General features: G+C 36.9%; 3 protein-coding genes across 5 annotated transcripts; 1 reads left to right on the forward strand and 2 right to left on the reverse strand.

Moving 5' to 3' along the window:
• Positions 1-4,601: 4,601 nt before the first annotated feature.
• Positions 4,602-6,371, forward strand: LOC111809748 (gibberellin 2-beta-dioxygenase 1-like). Its single transcript, XM_023696154.1, has 3 exons — positions 4,602-5,120; positions 5,229-5,577; positions 5,718-6,371. The coding sequence occupies exons 1-3, from the start codon at positions 4,735-4,737 to the stop codon at positions 5,967-5,969; spliced, it is 987 nt and encodes a 328-aa protein (XP_023551922.1). The 5' UTR covers positions 4,602-4,734; the 3' UTR covers positions 5,970-6,371.
• A 2,299-nt stretch (positions 6,372-8,670) lies between these two features.
• On the reverse strand, positions 8,671-10,443 carry LOC111809925 (heme-binding protein 2-like). The gene is made up of 2 exons (XM_023696400.1): positions 10,154-10,443; positions 8,671-9,231 (listed from the first exon to the last, which is right to left on the reverse strand). Exons 1-2 carry the CDS (start codon positions 10,387-10,389, stop codon positions 8,781-8,783), a joined length of 687 nt encoding a protein of 228 aa, XP_023552168.1. The 5' UTR covers positions 10,390-10,443; the 3' UTR covers positions 8,671-8,780.
• Positions 10,444-10,928: 485 nt separating this feature from the next.
• LOC111809924 lies at positions 10,929-16,261 on the reverse strand. 3 transcript variants are annotated; one of them, XM_023696398.1, is made up of 9 exons: positions 16,018-16,261; positions 14,853-15,288; positions 14,712-14,763; positions 14,590-14,635; positions 14,408-14,489; positions 14,175-14,319; positions 13,972-14,080; positions 11,945-12,020; positions 10,929-11,733 (listed from the first exon to the last, which is right to left on the reverse strand). In XM_023696398.1, exons 2-9 carry the CDS (start codon positions 15,042-15,044, stop codon positions 11,101-11,103), a joined length of 1,335 nt encoding a protein of 444 aa, XP_023552166.1. In that variant the 5' UTR covers positions 15,045-15,288; positions 16,018-16,261; the 3' UTR covers positions 10,929-11,100. The 3 variants fall into 3 exon arrangements, with proteins under 3 accessions (XP_023552166.1, XP_023552165.1, XP_023552167.1); XM_023696397.1 differs by having other exon boundaries at positions 15,902-16,261; XM_023696399.1 differs by having other exon boundaries at positions 11,945-12,011; positions 15,902-16,260.
• Positions 16,262-19,226: the final 2,965 nt, after the last annotated feature.

Below are 19,226 nucleotides of genomic sequence, written 5' to 3' on the forward strand. Positions count from 1 at the left end.
TGAAATGAAGCTCGAAATACAGAAAGTAAGCTCGGGGGATCTAATTTTTTTAATTTTGTGTCAAATAAATTATTATTTTATTTGAAAAAAAAATTGACACGTGTATATATAATATTTTAGCTAATAAGATTCTAAAGAGATAAGAAATAAGATTCCAAATTTTCGGTCTCCATGTCGGCTCACACCATCAATCTTTTCCATCATAAATTTTATTTATCTCTTAATTTATTCCACTTTTTAAAATTGACTTAAATACTAATATTTGGGTAATAATTATAATTAATTGTTATTTTATTATATGTTTCAACGTGTTCGGGTGACTTCGTAGGAATTTTTATAAGATGGATGTGAGTGAGGATAAAACATAATGGAAGAACTCGTGTTGGTTTGTAGGGATAAATAAGAAAACAAAGAATCATATCTGATCGAGTCAGGATAATGCAATGAGTCAAAATCACGAGCATGCACATCACTAATGCAACGAGAGAAGGGAAGAAAATGTGCAAAATTAGAGACGAATAACCAATGGAGGAAGATAGACAAAAGGGATTCTCATGTCTCGTCATATAATATAATGTCTTGTTCTTTTATCTTCTCTCTCTATCTCTAAATGAAATTTAATATCACGGTATTATGAGTTAAGGGTATCCCGACAAACCAACACGAGTTCTTTTAACATGTTTTGTCATCACTCACATGCATCTCAGAAACATAGTTGCTTCAAGTAAAACACGCTTAACCGTGAAGTTCTTATAATTGAGCCACCGAAAAAGAATATGCACCTTAGTCGTCCTATCCTCAAGATCGTTTTTATTTAGACATGGGCTCAATTTATTCGTGTACCTCTTCTTTACTCGGGTGTCACAAGTACTTTCTCAACTATAAAAATCATGTATATAACCAATATGAACATAACTCAGCTGTAATTGACATCTACTTCAAACATTCTTTATAAGAGTGTGAAAATTTCTCTCTAAGTAACGCGGTTTAAAACTGTGAGGTAGACAGTAATAAGTAACGGGTCAAAACGGATAATATGAAAAAAAATTGTTTAGACACGTTTTTACCTTTATCAAATCTATTTATTTATTTTAAATATTTTATAATAATAAGAAAGGAATTAAATGATGAATAGACAACAAAACATATCATATGAATGGAAACATTATACCAATGATTAAGAAACCAAATTCTCTCCTTATCCAAATGATTATAATTATCATATACTAAAAAAAAAAATAATAATATAATAACATGGAGACAATTTCACTAATTAATTTATTAATCTAACATGACAATTATTAATCAAGCCATTAATTTAATTAAAATCATATAATTATCAAATTATTTGGTCACATTAATCCAAATATAAAATTCCCCCATCAACCCAATAATTAAACTAGTCAACAATTTATTTATTTAATTATATATATATATATATATATATATATACTTTTTAAATTTTAATGATCTATTAAACACAAATTTGACGGGATGAGGAAGCTTGAGATTTGGGTAGAGTCGGAGACGAGAACGAGGATGAGGGCAATTAATATAATCTCTATTCTCGACCCTGTTTGGCAAACACGGAGAAATCTCTCTCTACAGCTTCCTCCCTCGTTCTCATTTCAAATGGATATTTCTCACCCTGTTCCGGCATCCCCACAACATCCCGACTCTACTGGTTAAATAAACGTCTTAAATCCTATATTTAAAAATAATTGGGCATAACTTAAATGTCAAAAAGGTTTGGTGGTACCAATATATTAAAGAGGGAAATGGATAGGTTCATGCACACATGAAATATGGTCAATAATGGAATAAAATTCTATATTCTTAGAACAAAATAATTGTGACAATGATTAAACATTATAATATATATATATATTATATAATTTATTGAAAGATTATGAAGTTGACTCATCTACATCTAAGATCCATATTAAAAAAATATTTTTAAAATTTTTAATTTTAATTATTATTATTTATAAAAAAAATAGATTTATCTAAACTTAATTCTTGGGACATAAATTTAATTGTTCCATGTTCATGCATACATACCCACCAAACACACCAAACAACCTCAATTTTTGTTGTCTCATTTTCTCGTCTTTTCTTCCTTCAATCATATGTCACTCTAGCAAACATGTTTTAAAATTATGAGACTGACGGTGATACGTAACAGATCAAAACAAACAATATTTATTAACGGTGTGTTTGAGTTGTTGACGATGATACGTAACGGATTAAAACAAACCATATTTATTAGCGGTGCGTTTGAGTTTGGGTTGTTACCCTATTGAATTTTTCACGCGTCAGTTAGTGACGGAGACTAATGAATGAAGGTAGAGGAGGAATATTAACAAAAATAATGACGTGGCAATTGACGCGGATATGCCACGTCAAGAAAAAACAAGAGGATAATTATGATACCCATAGTTTTTAAGAATTAAGAGAAAAACATGGGTAGTTGTTTCGGTGGGTATTGACCGACAAAGAAAACTGCGAATGGAAGTCGGCCGCGTCACCGTCCATTTTACATTTGGCTATAGTGACGTGGGACCGCAGTTTTGTACACGTGTGTATTTATTTTTTAATTTATTAAAATTAAAAAATGCAAGGGGATTTGNTTTTTTTTTTTTTTTTTTTTTTTTTTTTGTACGAAAAAGGATCTTAAAATATCAACCATTGCTGGGCCCCACTCCCCTCCCCTAATTATTTTTATTTATTGCTTTTTTTAAATTAATTAAATAATAAATAATTATAAATATATATATATATATATATATATATAATATTGTATCGTAAACAAAAATATATTTTTTAAATATTAATAATAAATTCAAGTTAGTTTAGTTCAACTCAATCTAGTTTCGGGAGAACCTAGTAAACAAATAAGTTTAACGTAACCCAAATTGCTCGTGTGGGCTCAGTTAGGTTGGATTAATCGAATTTTTAAATAGCCTTTAGATAAATAAATTCAGATCAATTTCTATAATCATTTGAAATATCTTAGAGCTTTCTATTTTTGTGTGGTATTTGTTCATCATTGGCCTTTGATTAGTTGATACGATTCATAATGAGATGGGTAAGTGGTCAACTTAGGGTTCATATCTTGTGACAATGATTTGTGGGTATGGTCGTAGGAAACGTATGTGGAACATTTGATTAGTTGCTTTGGGTCGGTCGGAAATGGTGGCTTAAATTTTCGAGGGTAGAATTATGAATTAATGAATCAAACACGGCTTATACGTATAGAAATGAAACAATCAATCATTATCTCTCGTTTTCTTTCTAATGGAAGAAGGTATGGTCACTCTCTGTCTCTGTTCTATAATTGAAAGGTTCTAATCACCATGCATTTCCATCTCTCGTTATCGGAAATAATGTTGGAATCAATCTCGTTATCTCTCTAAACAAGAGTTTTGATCTCTCTTTCTCTCTCTAACTGAAGAGGTTCGGCTGGTTTTTGTTTTTGCCCTACCTTGAGGATTTTGGACCGTCCCTTTTTAACGACTTAAGACGTACTAGATACTCTTGATCTTGAAGAAGTTGTTGATTACTCTACGTCTCCCGTTCGTTCTCTCATTAAAGAGGTTTTGGTTACTTCCCGTAATACTTTCTCTTTCCTAACTAGATGTTTATATCAATCCATATCTCTATCTCTATCTAACCGAAGAAAAAATAGTATCAATCACTTTGAATTTCTTTCAAAATCTTTCGATCCATTCTCTGATAGTAATATAATAAATTACATAAATATTATTTTTTTCACGTCCCCCTTCAATTCAAAAAGGTACGAGGCACGAGACACGAGCATATTTCTATATCCCGTAAAAGTAGAATTCAACCTCCACTTAAAACTTTTCCCCTTTTTTCCATTTTTGATAGGCTACACATTCAAAGATTGGAATTGACAAAACAAAAGACCTTAAAGCAAAATCAAACAATGTTGATATGGAGATCAACGTTTCGTAAAGCTCACTCCATCGTACTCATCATACCAACATAATGTTCTTACGTATCGTCGTCGTGAGAGGCTTTCACACCCTAGTAAGGAATGTTTCATTCCCATCTCGAACCAATATGGGATCTCACAATCTATCTACTTGGAGGCCCAGCGTCTTCGCTAATACACCGGTGTCTAACTTTGATACTATTTACAACAATTCAAGCCCACTGTTACTAGATATTGTCCGCTTTGATCCGTTACGTATCGTCGACTGGATTATAACGGAAATCGAAAGGGAAAGAATAGAATGGATAAGTATCAAAGGAATCTAGTTGATGTGACCAATTCCTTTTAATACAATAAGATTGTCATGTCTATTTTAGTGGCACAAAATCTGAGTTATCTTTGTTTGGTGCTAAAAGATGATCACCATTGTTCCTTTCCTTCATATCATCCCAATACAATGTAAAAGGTAAAAACCCCATCTTTCTATGTGTAAACACAACATCTTAACATCAAACAAACACTTCTCTCTCTCTCTCTCTCTCTCCTCTTTCTCTCTCCACAAATCCCCATTTTACCCTTCTCTCTCTCTCCTATAAATACCCTTCACCTCTCCCTCCCTCTCTCCACACTCCTTTTGTTCTTCCTCTGTTTCTTTAAAGGAGAAAGGAGAAAAAGGGAAACTTTTAGTTCGTTCATTCTTGTTCTTGTTGTTGTTGTTGTTCTTCTTCTTCTCTCAAAACTTTCCAGCAATCCAACAGTTGTCTTTTGATTCCTTAATGAGAAGCTCCACGTCCATGGCGGCTGATTCTTCTTCTTCCTCTGCAGCATTCTTCTCTGGGATTCCATTGATAGACCTCTCTGCACCAGATGCTAAACAACTCATTGTCAAAGCTTGTGAAGAACTCGGATTCTTTAAGGTTGTCAACCATGGTGTCCCCATGGAATTCATCTCCTCTCTTGAATTAGAATCCACCAAATTCTTCTCCCTTCCTCTCTCTGAAAAACAGAGAGCTGGCCCTCCTTCCCCTTTTGGCTATGGAAACAAACAAATTGGCTGCAATGGCGATGTCGGTTGGGTTGAATATCTCCTCTTGAACACTCATCTCGAATCCAACTCTGATGGGTTCCTCTCCATTTTTGGCCAAGACCCACAAAAACTCCGGTAACTAAAACACCCAAATCCCCATTTTCCCAGAATGCTCTGTTTTTCACTCTGTTTCTTATACTCTGTTTTTTTTCTCTCTCTCTGTTCTCTGTTTCTACGTTTTAGCTCTGCTGTGAACGATTACATCTCGGCTGTGAGGAACATGGCGGGTGAAATCCTCGAGCTAATGGCGGAAGGGTTGATGATTCAACAACGAAACGTGTTCAGTAAGCTCGTGATGGATGAAGAGAGCGACTCTGTTTTCAGAGTGAACCATTATCCGCCATGTCCAGACCTTCAAGCTTTAAAAGGAAGAAACATGATCGGATTTGGAGAACACACAGACCCTCAAATCATTTCAGTTTTGAGATCAAACAACACTTCTGGATTTCAAATCTCTCTCGCAGATGGGAATTGGATATCTGTTCCTCCCGATCACAGCTCCTTCTTCATCAATGTTGGCGACTCTTTACAGGTACAATAAACACGACAACCTCTGTTCTTGATAATCAAAAAAAGATTCAAAATTTGAGGTTTTTCCCATCTGGGTTCTCCAAAAAAACATCACCCACCATGTTCTTCATTAAAATAATGAAACTTTTTGTGTCGATGAAGGTGATGACTAATGGAAGATTCAAAAGTGTGAAGCATAGAGTTTTGACAAACAGCTCGAAGTCAAGGGTTTCAATGATCTACTTCGGTGGGCCACCGTTGAGTGAAAAGATAGCTCCTTTAGCTTCCCTTATGCAAGGAGAAGAAAGAAGTTTGTACAAAGAGTTTACATGGTTTGAGTACAAAAGATCAGCTTACAACTCCAGGTTGGCTGACAACAGGCTTGTGCCCTTTGAAAGAATTGCAGCCTCATAATCTTTATCCAAAATTAGGGTTGGAGATGTTCGGGTAGTAGTTCGGTTCATATGGACGTGTCGAGATTCGAACTTTCGATCCCTAACTGTTAGCTTTTGGATAGTTTGGTTGAACGATAAGTAGAGATGACAGAATTCGAACATCTGATCTCTTAGTTTATCAATCAGTGTTTAGATAGTCGGTGTTTTTTTTGTTAGTTTGTTATCCTTGTACACACAGTCTTCTTAATACAAAGGGTATTACTGTTTTTTCTTTTAGGGTATTATGAGTTGTCAAAAATAGTACAACACGTTGGTGTTTGTAAGAAACGTGGGAGTTCTCGAAAAGAAGGGTTGTTGTCTCGAGATGTCTATTTGTGAGAAACGAGGATGTGTAAGTAATAGCCAATGTGTGTTGTCAAAATTTGTCTGAATTATATTCTAATCTTATATATTCCAAAAAATTTCAACTATTTGGTCCAAACTTTTTCTATTTAGGTCTTCGATTTAGGTCTCTGAACTATATTCTAAACTTTCTAATACCTATTTAGGTATCTGATTCATTATACTCGAGTGGTTTCAATAAATTTGTTGACCCTTTTTCTTATATCTATTTAGGTATCTGATTCATTATACTCGAGTGATTTCAATAAATTTGTTGACCCTTTTTCTTAGAACATTGAAAAAAACAACTTTCTTATTATGGTTTCTTAGTTAATAAGCTAAAGCACAAATTTGACTTTTTTTTCCGGTTGAAATACCTATTTAGGTATCTGATTGTTTTCAATAAATTTATTGACCATTTTTCTTAGAACGTCCAAAAAAACAACTTTCTTATTATGGGTTTCTTAGTTAATAAGCTAAAACACAAATTTGACTTTTTTTCGGTTGAAATGCCTATTTAGGTATCTAATTCATTACAGTGACGTGGTTTCAATAAATTTATTGACCCTTTTTCTTAGAACGTTCAAAAAACAACTTTCTTATTATTGGTTTCTTGGTCAATAAGCTAAAGCACAAATTTGACTTTTTTTAGGTCAAAATAGCTATTTAGGTATCTGATTCATTAGAGTCGAGTGGTTTCAATAACTTCATGTCCATAGAACGTTGAAAAAACAATTTTTTTATTATGGGTTTCTTAGTCAATAAGCTAAAGCACAAATTTGACTTTCTTATGGGTTTCTCGAGAAAGGTACTTTGAGTCAACAAAACAAAAGGGAAGTGCACTTTTTAATATACTTTGAGATAACCATGAACATATGGGTCCACCTATTCACGTGATCAAATGTCTTACCTAAAATAAAACACTTAAACAAAGTTAATATCGTCTCGATCTACAATGTCTCTATTTCTTAACCCAAAATCTCGTACTATTAAATGGGTTATTCTTTCCTTTTCAACTCCTTCGTTTACCATAATTCTATTGAGTTGTGCTCATGTTGACATCTCTTATTCTTTTAATATTCAGCATTTTAATGTGATATGTCACGTATCTACAAATAATGTATCTTAAAATATCAGGGCATGAAATCTATAATGAATTTCTCTTCTCATCTAGTGCGGGTACGATCTACTACATTGAAATCTGACACCGACGACTAAATATTATATATATGATTGATTAATAAGAAAAAGAAAATAATGAATGATTTAAATGTGATAATTTATTAATAGAGAGAAGAGAGAGAAATGAGGGAAAGATGAAGAGAGGGAGGGAGCAGTGTAAGCAATGGTGAGGGCGCAGGCGGCAATGCACGTATGATTCCGTGTGGTCACACACACCCTTTCCCTTTCCACATCTTCCTCGTCTCATTTTTGGTCCCTAAAACGTGCCACTTTTTTTTTTTTTAATTAATTAATTTTATTTGAATATTGGGACGACGACGAGTAGGGGAGACGTCGATAACAATGATAGAGATTTACTCCTATCTCGGACCCGCTAGGGTACCTTATCACCACTCTAGCTTTACCCCACCTCATACGACGGTCGGGCTACATCTTTTTGTTCACCATAGGATTCACTGGAATTTGAAAATTTAGAGCGGATTCCAGATCGAGAAACTTTATTGGAGGGTATTTTGTAGCACGAAACTAAATGGGGTTTTTTAAATTCTACTGTCATAATGACGAATGTAGCAAATGTTGGATGAAAGTCTCATATCGACTAATTTAGAGAATGATCATGGTTTATAATCAAGGAATACTCCCTTTATTGGTACGAGACCTTTTGGGGAAGCCCAAAGCAAAACCACGAGAGCTTATGCTCAAAGTGAACAATATCATACCAATGTAGAGAGTCGTGTTCATCTAACATGGTATCAGAGTCATACCCTACAAAGCACTCCAAAAGAAAAAGGGAGCGTATCATACCATTGTGGAGAGTTGTACCATATATATCACGTCAATTTAACATGTGATATCTCATATTGTTTGGGGAGGAGAACGAAACACCCTTTATAAAGGTGTGTAAACCTTTCCTAAACCTTGAGGGGAAGCTTGAAATTCCCTCGAGGGAAAGTCTAAAGAAGACAATATCTGCTAGCGGTGAACTTGGGTCATTTCACTTTTAGAACGAACTACAAAGTTCAAGAAGCAAAAACAAAACTTATCGAAGTCTAGAAGCATAGAACACACCGAAAGTTCAACCAAAGGAAAAACGGTTAGAAAGACCCGAACATTTGAATCCAAGTTACGAAGATCAATGTGTAGAACTCCCAAAGGCAGAGAGGAAAAGAAGCTTATTTTATTGAAAGATTCATGAACAACAAGAACAGAAAAGGTTTGAAGTCTTCATACATTTTACTTAAGCATATGAAGATTCCAGCATCAGTTTCTAAGCCTGAGCAGCAGCAGCAGCAGCAGCAGCATCTTCAATATCAAACAAGAACCAAATCTCATTGACACGACCTTCAAACTCAAAAGGGGAGTTGTACTGAGCCACTGTGTAAATGGCAGCACCGCCAGCGCCACGGCTCTTGCTGATAGCTGCTCCCCACTTTGTGTCGTAAACACTCTCATCCAACGCGGCAGCCTCAGCTCCAATTGTCGCATCAGAAACGAACCCTCCAAATTGTCTTACTGCGACGTATGTCTCTTTCCATCTCTGAATGTGAAGCCCCTTGGCTGGTGGAGGGTCTGCTTGGTTCACTTTCGGCACGTAGAAGCTAACGACAAATGATGATTCACAAAAGGGTCCGTCGCTCGGAGAAACCTCTGTGATCACGGGTGCAGTCATTTCTATCTTTTCGTTGTACTTGTTCTTTCCTTGAATGTAATCGAACAATCTAATGAAATAAACAAGTGATCTAATGAATTGAAAGTTTAGAGACTTGAACGTGAATATAACAAACTTATATTCGTTTAATTCAAGGACTTTTTGTGGAGAATTTGAGCTCTCGTCTTAGCTAAGGGAAGAGCTTCTTCTTCTCGTGAGAATTCCACTCTCGAGCGCAAAAGAGAGATTTGGCAATTCTAGGTGTTCCAGCGAGATAGTGTAGTCTCATTCTTCCCTCACGCTCTACTCTATTTTGAATTAACGCCCCCCCGAAAAGTTGCTTTGTTGGAGGGAAGTGAGCTTTTCAATCAATGGTCGATCAACTCCTCATTTTTAGATGTTGATACCTTAACCTTTGACTTAGGATAGACTCATTCGACTAAATAGTGATCCCGTGTTCTTCCCTTCTTTTAAACTAATTTCACCATAAACAAGTCAAGACAACTTCAGGGCCTACTACGCTTGCTTGCGGCTATCGATGAACTGACTCTATTGCCGGCCGGTTACCAATACTTTTGCGAATCGCCAAGCTGAAGGTTGGTAAAGACCTACCCCTGTTTCAGTCTCATGAACTCCTAGATTTGTATTAGTTTAATTCAGAAGGAATTTCTATAGCTACTTAAGCAGTACTTAGAGACCTGCAAGAGATTGTTCAATTTTCTCCATAATATTGATATAATGCCTCAGACAAACTAGATGAACGGCTCAGGATGGCTAATGAATTTCAACCAAGAGATATATTGCAGAAATTTCTTAGTAATCTTGAAGTATCCATGGAGCAATGGATGATAGGAATTTGAATATGTGAAGTGGAAGATGAATTTGTTCATAAGTTAGGTTAACAAAATCGGAGAAACCTAATCTGTAACAGATATCAGATATGGAAGTAAAATGAATGAGGAAATCAGATGAGGAAAGGAAGTGTAATTTACTTGAGAAATCCTGTTCTGGTGGCTTCATGGAGAGAAATATCAGGAATTGGAGCGGTGGAGGCCCAAACAGGGGAATCATAGCGCCGAATCTCGAACCCTTTGCCGGAGTCGATGACGTCGTAGCTAGGGCACTCGATGCGCTTGCACGACGGAGGAAGCTCCGAGTAGGCGGGCCTGAGTATCAAAAGGATTAGGGTTGCGAGAAGCGAGAGCTTGACAATGGCGGCCATCGCCATGGGGAATTCCTCAAGGTGATTGATTGATTGCTAATGGAAATGAGAGAACGAGAAAGATACGCTATAAAGGGATGAGCCATGGAGTGAACGACGTCCACAAGTTTCAACTTTTGCCACTTCTGGATGTTCTTTCACACCTTCAAATCGTTCGAATCTGGACATTCGATCTCATTCGATCTTGATAGATAAGACATCGATTACCGTTGAAATTACGATGATCGAAGAACATTGAATAAGAAGAAGCATTTGATAGGCAAGGATTGTCATAACGTGAATGGATCTGGGAGACATACTTTACATATAGAGATCATACAACATTATAAACTGAAACAAGATTTCAATCATTGAAAAAAAAATAGGAAACATTTCCAAGCATGAACTTGAATGAACCACCAAATTTTTAACTCACTAAAAGAATTTGATTCTTTTTTTTTTTTTTTTTTTTTTTTTTTTTTTTTTTTTTTTTTTTTTTTTTTTTTTTTTTTTTTTNTTTTTTTTTTTTTTTTTTTTTTTTTTTTTTTTTTTTTTTTTTTTTTTTTTTTTTTTTTTTTTTTTTTCGTTTTTCACGCGAGGGGCCCGAGCGGGAGAGGAGTTGCTACCTTCACCTTGAAACAAACATCATGCCACTCCTTGTGTGTATTCTCTAGCTTGCAGCTCGGCTATGTTCATGTTGGCTACATTCGGATGTTTGAGTTTAGATATGATTTAGAGTCACTGCTGCCAGGAATGACCTGGTCCAGTACACACTTCTCGAGCCTCTGCTAGAGAAACAGCCATGGCGAGCATCATCTGCTCTTCAAAATTCTGAGGAATGATCGGCATTGTCGTTTGGTTTCCACCGTCCATAGCGTTGGCTGTCGGTAAGGCACATTCAGTACCATTGTCTTTGGTTGAATCCGATGTCGGGTAGCTCGTCCCAGCTTCAGCTTCTTCTGATTGATGGTCAAGATTCCACTCTCCTTCATTTCTTGTTAACATCATCCTACAGTCTGGTACCGTGTCGATTGAAACTTGTGCAGGTGCGTAACTTTCTGAGTTGATCGAGACTTGCGCGGGTGGATAGCTTTCTTCATTGGCATTCATCCTGCTGTAAAACTCCGTGGCTCCAGGAAGCATGTTGAAGACGGGTGAATCTCCATTCGTGCAAGTGGGTGTCGGTCCTCTGCCCATCTGCTGCTGCTCTGCAAGAGCAGCTATGGCACAAGCAAGACCTCCAGACGGGGACGACGATGACGTTCCAGCTAACGGAATGGCGGCTGGAGAGATATATCGAGCTTCTGTTGCAGCATATTGATCAGAAGAAGCAGCCTCAGCGTACACTGGATCTTTATGCCTTCCTTTCTCCTGAAGATTTCAAATTTTCATACAGTTTTAATACAGTGAAGATGAACGAAACCATACCCTACTCGGTAATTGGAACATGATTACAGCTACTACACAACGTTAACCGTTGCTTGGTCGGTTTGGCACTAGAGTACATCAAAATTTTCAGGCTCCATAGATTATATAATAGATGTTAAAACTCGTTGGGACATCATTACGTCGAGGTATTTACCTGAATCGAGAGCCAGATTGCTTCCATGACCATTATGTCCTCGAGATCGAGGTCGAATTCATCATCCCTGAAAGTTCTAAATGAGAGATTATTAGATAGCAGCCAGAAAAACCAATAAAGTAGGGACACAACGTGTAAAAAGCCAAGGAAAAGGCAACAAAAAGATTTGATAGGACATAATGTATTTCCTTGACAAGCCTTAACGAAAACTCAAGCCTCGTTCACATCTTTCGTCCAGCTTTGTGGTTTCGTCAAACCTTAGGTGAGGTTTGTCTCCGTCAACTGAACAACTCAGGCGGAGTCTAAGCTTATTTAACCACACATGCAGCACGTGTGTGCACGTTCAATCGTCTATGACTCTATCTGACTTGCCTCTACACTAAGCCAAGTCATCTGATTCGACCTTGCCTTAACTTGGGGTCAAGATCTCTTACATGCAATGTTGCATCTCATCTTGTCATCTTAGTTCTCAACAATATGGACCACATATCATGATGTCATCACCATTGTAGCTCGCTTGGGCATACTATCGAGAACTAACCCATATGTCGTTCATATCATCGGGGCATCTAGAAAATCCATCCATCCGAGTTCTATCAAGGCATGGACCCTCTCGTGTTCATGTTAAGTCATTTACGAATTCCGTACTTGATAGCGGGGTATATACCAACCTCCGACACATTGGGGGACATAATGTCAGCACACTTGCGTCGTTCGACATTGTCTTTGAAATACCCATTTCAAAGAAAGTCGTTCGAGACATTCGTCTTGTAACGCTTGCCCACACTGTGACGCACATATGTGCCTAAGGGTCTAGGGATGGTGGAAAGCTGACACCATGCCTCTCCCTATAGTATCTTCTGGGACATTTTTGGTCTGACAGGAGCAAACATAATTTTAGTGAACAGTTACACGGTCTCGTGGAGCGACCATCTAGCATCCAATTCATACCAGATTTTGCAAGCTTTCATCTTTCATATAGACGGACTTAACTCCAAAGTCACATGCCCAAATTCCTTTAGACCCCCGACTTTTGAGATTAAGGCATGTTGCCCTACCCGACCCTTATCAAACCTATCTTTAACGCTCTTGTCTACTTGTTGTCTCTATCTTGGTTATGCCCCATCTTGGCTTCAATGTACATCTTTCAAATGATGCACCATCTTCCTTGGTCATATCATATCACCAGTTGGGCACCGTTTCCATTTCCCCCTTTGCCTTATCTGCACGTGAGGATCACAACCTACTCTATTTATAGTAAGGTTGTGACCTTATGCCACCACTTATTCGGTAAAACATTCGTAGAGACTACTTACGAATCGAGGAGCCCTCTAAAATGAAATCTTTTTACTGCAGTCTATCTCGAAAAGAAGAAAACTACTCAACTTGCAAATTATTCTTCCCTAAGAATCCCCAATGGTTTCTTCCACTAATGAGCCTACCCTAATTCATGAACCACCAAAATGACACTCCAATTAATAAGATCAAGGAATATCATTTGATTCACTAAACATTCGAATCATTTGTAAATTGCAAGTGATCGGAATTGATATCGTCCTTACCCTCTCAAAAGCTAGAGAAAATATGCTTTTATGTTGGATCTAGTGATAATAAGGACATGCTAGGTATCACTCGTTTCCCGTCTGACCATTTCGGGCAGCTAACGCTAAATTATATCTTTTTAAAAAATCACGTGTATAAGAGAGCTTTCTTAAGGGGTGTCTAGATACCCACCAAGTGTTCATTACAGATAAATACCTTAAATATGTGGAGAAAACAACTTATTCTCTGTCCAAAATGCAGGTAAGGAAATTAAGCAACGAGCGAAAGTTAAAATTACTGGAAGAGCGATGTTCGGTAGAAAATCATTTTGAAGGGTTCAAATTCGTAAATTATTTGATGACTGTTAAAATTTTGTGCGCACGTGTGTGTGTGAGAGAGAGAGTGATCATTTGCAGAAACGTATTTGAAGCAAAGCAAATCAAAACGTGCTCGTGTATGCAAAATCAGAACAGAACGAAAAGAACCTGTTGCTTCTAATAGGAATAGGAGGCGGTGGCGATCTGATTTGGGTCATACAAGAATCTTGCAAGCTAACCGTTTCCTCATCTTCGGCAGGAGATTGAGAAGATGGAACTGGCAAAATGAAGCGCACATAAAACGATGATAAATACTCAGAAGCGAGAAAAGAATTTCACAGACGAAACACCTGAACGATGTAAAAGCCTACCAGCTGCAGGGCTGTCTTCACCGTCCTCGACATTAGTACCGACATTTGAGGTACTTAATTCAAGTCTTTTCTGCATTCTTTCCTCATCATCCTGAAGTTCCTGCTGTCGTATTCTAATCTTTGCTTCTATAACACGCTGTTCTTCCTGGTAGGTTTCGATCGGGACAGAAGATTTAGATATCCCTTAGTTCTAATAAAAAAACAATACCAAATACGACATTATCGAGTCTTACAATTTGCTCCAAGCTCTTCTCTTCTTTTGATTTCACACCTCTATACTCCACAGCATAATTCGAGGTTTTGCAAAAAGGACACCTCCTCAAGTTAAGATATACAAGCATGCCATTGATGAAGTAACACTTTAAAGTAAACTAAAAAAGCAATAAGGAGGTACGAGAGTCGTGAAAAAGGATACTGCGTAGGCCGGGTGGAATTCGGAACTTTCATCTGTAGAAAACATTCTGGAAAAAGAAGCGAAATCAGACTGAATGAATTCGTAACATAAATCATTTGTCGAATTTCTCCCGCTATACGTACCTGTACAAATGCTTTTCATGCAACATCTCGATCGATTGAGACTTGGATAATACTGAAACGGAAGGGCAAAAAATGAATGAGACCAACGAAGAAGACAAGGAAAAAATGAACGAGACAAAGCCATCAAGAGCGATGACAAACCAGAAAGCATATGGGGCATTCTTCAACATCGGACGCGGATTCTTCATCTCCCGGATAACACGGAGCGAGCTTCGATTCAAGTATGAGTTTCCTAAGTTTCTTATGATCCACTTCTTTATGGTTGTAAAGCCCTTGAGGCCTTGTATACTTCTCATCAACCATTTGTCTCCGCCTTCCGAGCTTATTACCCATGAAATAAGAATTTCGTTGAATTTAACTATTGTTCGAGATCGTGAGCCGAACGAACCGACACCAATATCGGCAAAAGCTTTCTAACGATTGCAATAAACAAGGAACCGCATGAGTTATACTAGTTCCTTGTTTTAACATGTAATAACTTGAAATTATAAACTCTCCTCATGCTACAATACAATAGCCATCTGATACACTCCTGTGTCATGCGTGATACCCGCAGCAAAGAGATATCCTCACAATCCTACATAACATGAAAGAAAAACAAGAACAACATCAAGAACTTGTAATCATTTGTCAATTTCATCCCTAAAGAACTTGTAATGCTCAACCAAACAAAATCAAGCCCTAATAAAGAGAAAGAAAATATGGCACAGAACCCTAATTTTTCACGCCTGCAAGTAATATTCAACTACAATCAATATCCAAACGATGCAAGAAGCAAAGAAACACAAAGAAAACAGGAATTCAATAAGAAATGCCACACAGCTGGAAGATCGAAATCAAAATTTGGGACGAACCCTAGCTTGAGCGCAGAAGCATTATGAGCCAAAACCCAGCATAATTTCAAGAGGTGGAGACAAATTCTGATCAAAAGAGAAGGATATACAAGAAAATCAAACCAACCCACTTCACTAAATACAGACCTCCACTACAAATTATCAGAAAAAAACACGAGTAATTGCGGAACATCAACAAAATAAGAGACCCAACTGCAGGAACAAGAACAGAATTCAAAAACAAAGAACACACAAGAAAGAAAACCAGAAACGAACATGAATTGAGTGATTCTTCAGCCACAGAAAGAAGAATCAAAGAGAAGAACGAAGGAGAAAGGGGAATTCAATCGAACCCACCTGGGAATTGAAGAAGACAAAATGTGGAGTGAAGATAAACAAAGAATCTGTATAAGAACAGAGAATGAAGACAGAGAGAAATAGTTTGCTATCAAGAAGAGGAACATGAACAGAACCTTCTTCTCTCAGAGCGCGCGCGAGAGAGGGAGAGAGACTATAAACACTGTATGGGTTCTCTCTTATTAAGCTTCGGCTTTTGCAAACGCGTACAACGAGAAGCAAAAAAGAAATTAGGAAAATTGGATTAAATTCAATTCTTAAAAGGAAGATTGAAAATGTGGGTTTGTTTTCTTTTGGATTTGATGTTCGTAATCCGACGGGAAATTTTAATATTGATGGAAATTTTTTGAGAATTGGACGAGGGATTGATTGAAGCAAGGAACGGGCGGTGGAGTGACGAAGCAAGGAAAGAATAATCTCTCGACCATCCCATCATACATACATACATAAATGCATGCATACATACATACATAAATAAGGGTATTGCATTCATCATCATCATGAGCCATCATCAACATCATCATAAAGCCGAAAGGAGGAGCTGACTCATCCGACCGCCTTTCTTTTTCTCTCGCCATCACGCGCCTCTTTTTGCCGTGTCGTCCACTTTCTCTCTCTCATTTTCATTTTTGGCATTTAATGTTTATTTTTCTTCCTTTCAAAGCTTTAATTTTGTTTGTTTATGGTATACATTTATTTATTTATTATTTTTTTTTTTAATTTTAATATTATCGACGACTTTAGTACTAAAAATTTATTAAAATTCTAGACGAAAATTGTGATGTCACATATTGGTTGGGGGAGGAGAACAAACCACCATCTATAAGGGTGTTAAAACCTTCCCCTAGCAAACGCGTTTTAAAGCCTTGAGGAGAAGCCCGAAAGAGAAAGCCTAAAGAGGACAATATCTGCTAGTGGTGGATTTGGGGCGTTACAAATGGTATCAGAGCTAGACACTGGACGATGTGTCAGCCTTCTCGTTGTTCCCCAAAGGGGGTAGACACGAGGTGGTGTGTCAGTAAGGACGCTGGCCCCATAGGGGGTGGATTTGGGGGCGGTCCCATATCGATTGGAGGAAGGAAAGAGTGGCAACGAGGACGTTGGGCCCCGAAGGGAGGTGGATTGTGATGTCCCACATTGGTTGGAGAGGAGAACAAACCACCATTTATAAGGGTGTGGAAACCTTCCCTCAGCAGACGCTAGCAGTGGATCTGTAAGAATTAAGACCTAAAATAATGTAACAGAGAAACTCATACTTAAACACTACCACTGATTTTTTATTGTGTTACATTCATTCTCGGTCTTAATTTATACCCTAAAAGTTAAACACTACCACTGATTTCCGATTATGTTACATTCATTCTCGGTCTTAATTTATACCCTAAAAGTAATTTTAACAAAGTTTAGGGGTTTTCTTGTAAATATATATAAGTTGAATAGATTCCGATTATGTTACATTCATTCTCGGTCTTAATTTATACCCTAAAAGTAATTTTAACAAAGTTTAGGGGTTTTCTTGTAAATATATATAAGTTGAATAGATTCCGATTATGTTACATTCATTCTCGGTCTTAATTTATACCCTAAAAGTAATTTTAACAAAGTTTAGGGGTTTTCTTGTAAATATATATAAGTTGAATAGATTCCGATTATGTTACATTCATTCTCGGTCTTAATTTATACCCTAAAAGTAATTTTAACAAAGTTTAGGGGTTTTCTTGTAAATATATATAAGTTGAATAGACACGAGATTGAGTAGCTACAGAGAATGAAAATGGAGAGAATCTAGCAATAAAGATGGTCATAAATGTGTGGGTCTTAGTTCATAATATATATGTGATATTGCCAGCATGATATCTCAACAACCAATCAGTCTCACCTTGCTGCTCGATCCCTTTCCATGTTGCATCACGAGAAAATCCCCACTATAGTTCATGTAGGCTCATAACGTTGCATTATTACATTCCTTTAGCGTGTATTGTTAGGAGAATACCAAGCTATATATCTCGTGGCTTCCCGTAAGGAATCTCGAAAAGATTTATTCAAAGCTTATAAAGGAGCCATAGAAATAACACTTTTCGATTACAAAGGTTCCATAACTTTCAAAACAGTATGTTATTGATATTTCTCTTTGAACCAATAAACATGATCGTCCTCCCTTTGACTATTAAGCAAGATAGAAATGATCGTATTTGCTTCATCTCTCGACAAAATCGCTTCTGACCTTATCTTTATCTTGTACTCTTCTTCCTTAAGGAATTATGAAATAGTCTGATGTTGTCGGTAGGTTTGATCATAAACATGACTAGCTATTTTTCTCTTTATATCTAACGATTGTCTCGTGAACGTTAACTCGATTACTTATTCTGCACCTATATCCTCTTAAAAAAATCTCAATGGAAGCATGAAGAACTTTGACTTTGACCAAAGAGAGTGTAATACACGCGTGGGTGTAAATTAAGTGGGGCCGTATTATTATTATTATTATTATTATTATTATTATTGTTAATGATTCAATAAAATTAAAGAAAAAAAAAGGAGAGTGGGGCCCACATTTGTTGAGATGTGCATCATACCGTTAAATTTGTTGACCAGAATTTCCAGATTTTCTGACTTGTGTCGCCCACATCAAACCCTTCTTTTTCACCATTTATATATANATATATATATATATATATATATATATATATATATATATATATATATACGTCATTTTTTATTTTTTATTACGTTTCAAAAGTTTCAATAATATTTTAAAAATTAAATATCGGTTAGTACTACCATAGATATTGTCCTTATCTAGATAATTGCTTCATCGATATTGTCTTCTTTGAGCTTTCCTCTCCAAGCTTTGTGATTTGTTCTCCTCCCCAACCAATGTGTGACATCACAATTCACCTCGTTCGGGGCCCAACGTTCTCATTGGCACTCTTTCCTTCTTCCAATCAATGTGGGACCGCCCTCAAATCCACCCCCTTTGGGGCCAGCGTCCTTACTGGCACACCGCCTCGTGTCTACAACCGCGACCCACCGCTAGCAGATATTGTTCTTTTTGGACTTCCCCTCAAGGCCTTAAAACGCGTATGCTAGGGGAGGTTTTTACACCCTTGTAAATGGTGGTTTGTTCTTCTCTCCAACCAACGTGAGACATCACGTAATTTATTATATCGACTAGGTGAAAGTGTATATGTACCTCTATATATATATCGACTAGGTGAAAGTCGGTTGAACAGTTAGCCAAATCACGTGATGACATCGTCTTCCCTCTATTCCATTATGATAATAATAAATATAACAAATTGTTTTGATTTAAATAAATAATTTA

This window comes from Cucurbita pepo, chromosome LG14 (genome assembly GCF_002806865.2).
Source record: "Cucurbita pepo subsp. pepo cultivar mu-cu-16 chromosome LG14, ASM280686v2, whole genome shotgun sequence".
NCBI lineage: Eukaryota > Viridiplantae > Streptophyta > Magnoliopsida > Cucurbitales > Cucurbitaceae > Cucurbita > Cucurbita pepo.

What these genes read in the sequence shown, in the direction of transcription:
- LOC111809924 (XM_023696398.1), bottom strand. Translation starts at nt 15,044, where the DNA reads ATGGGTAATAAGCTCGGAAGGCGGAGACAAATGGTTGATGAGAAGTAT. An exon ending in ATTCCTATTAGAAGCAACAG is followed by an intron (nt 12,021 to 13,971) that starts GTTCTTTTCGTT and finishes TCTCTCATTTAG; the next exon opens with AACTTTCAGGGATGATGAAT. An exon ending in CAATCTGGCTCTCGATTCAG is followed by an intron (nt 11,734 to 11,944) that starts GTAAATACCTCG and finishes TGAAATCTTCAG; the next exon opens with GAGAAAGGAAGGCATAAAGA.
- LOC111809925 (XM_023696400.1), bottom strand. Translation starts at nt 10,389, where the DNA reads ATGGCGATGGCCGCCATTGTCAAGCTCTCGCTTCTCGCAACCCTAATC. An exon ending in ACCAGAACAGGATTTCTCAA is followed by an intron (nt 9,232 to 10,153) that starts GTAAATTACACT and finishes TTATTTCATTAG; the next exon opens with ATTGTTCGATTACATTCAAG.
- LOC111809748 (XM_023696154.1), top strand. Translation starts at nt 4,735, where the DNA reads ATGAGAAGCTCCACGTCCATGGCGGCTGATTCTTCTTCTTCCTCTGCA. An exon ending in CAAGACCCACAAAAACTCCG is followed by an intron (nt 5,121 to 5,228) that starts GTAACTAAAACA and finishes TCTACGTTTTAG; the next exon opens with CTCTGCTGTGAACGATTACA. An exon ending in ATGTTGGCGACTCTTTACAG is followed by an intron (nt 5,578 to 5,717) that starts GTACAATAAACA and finishes GTGTCGATGAAG; the next exon opens with GTGATGACTAATGGAAGATT.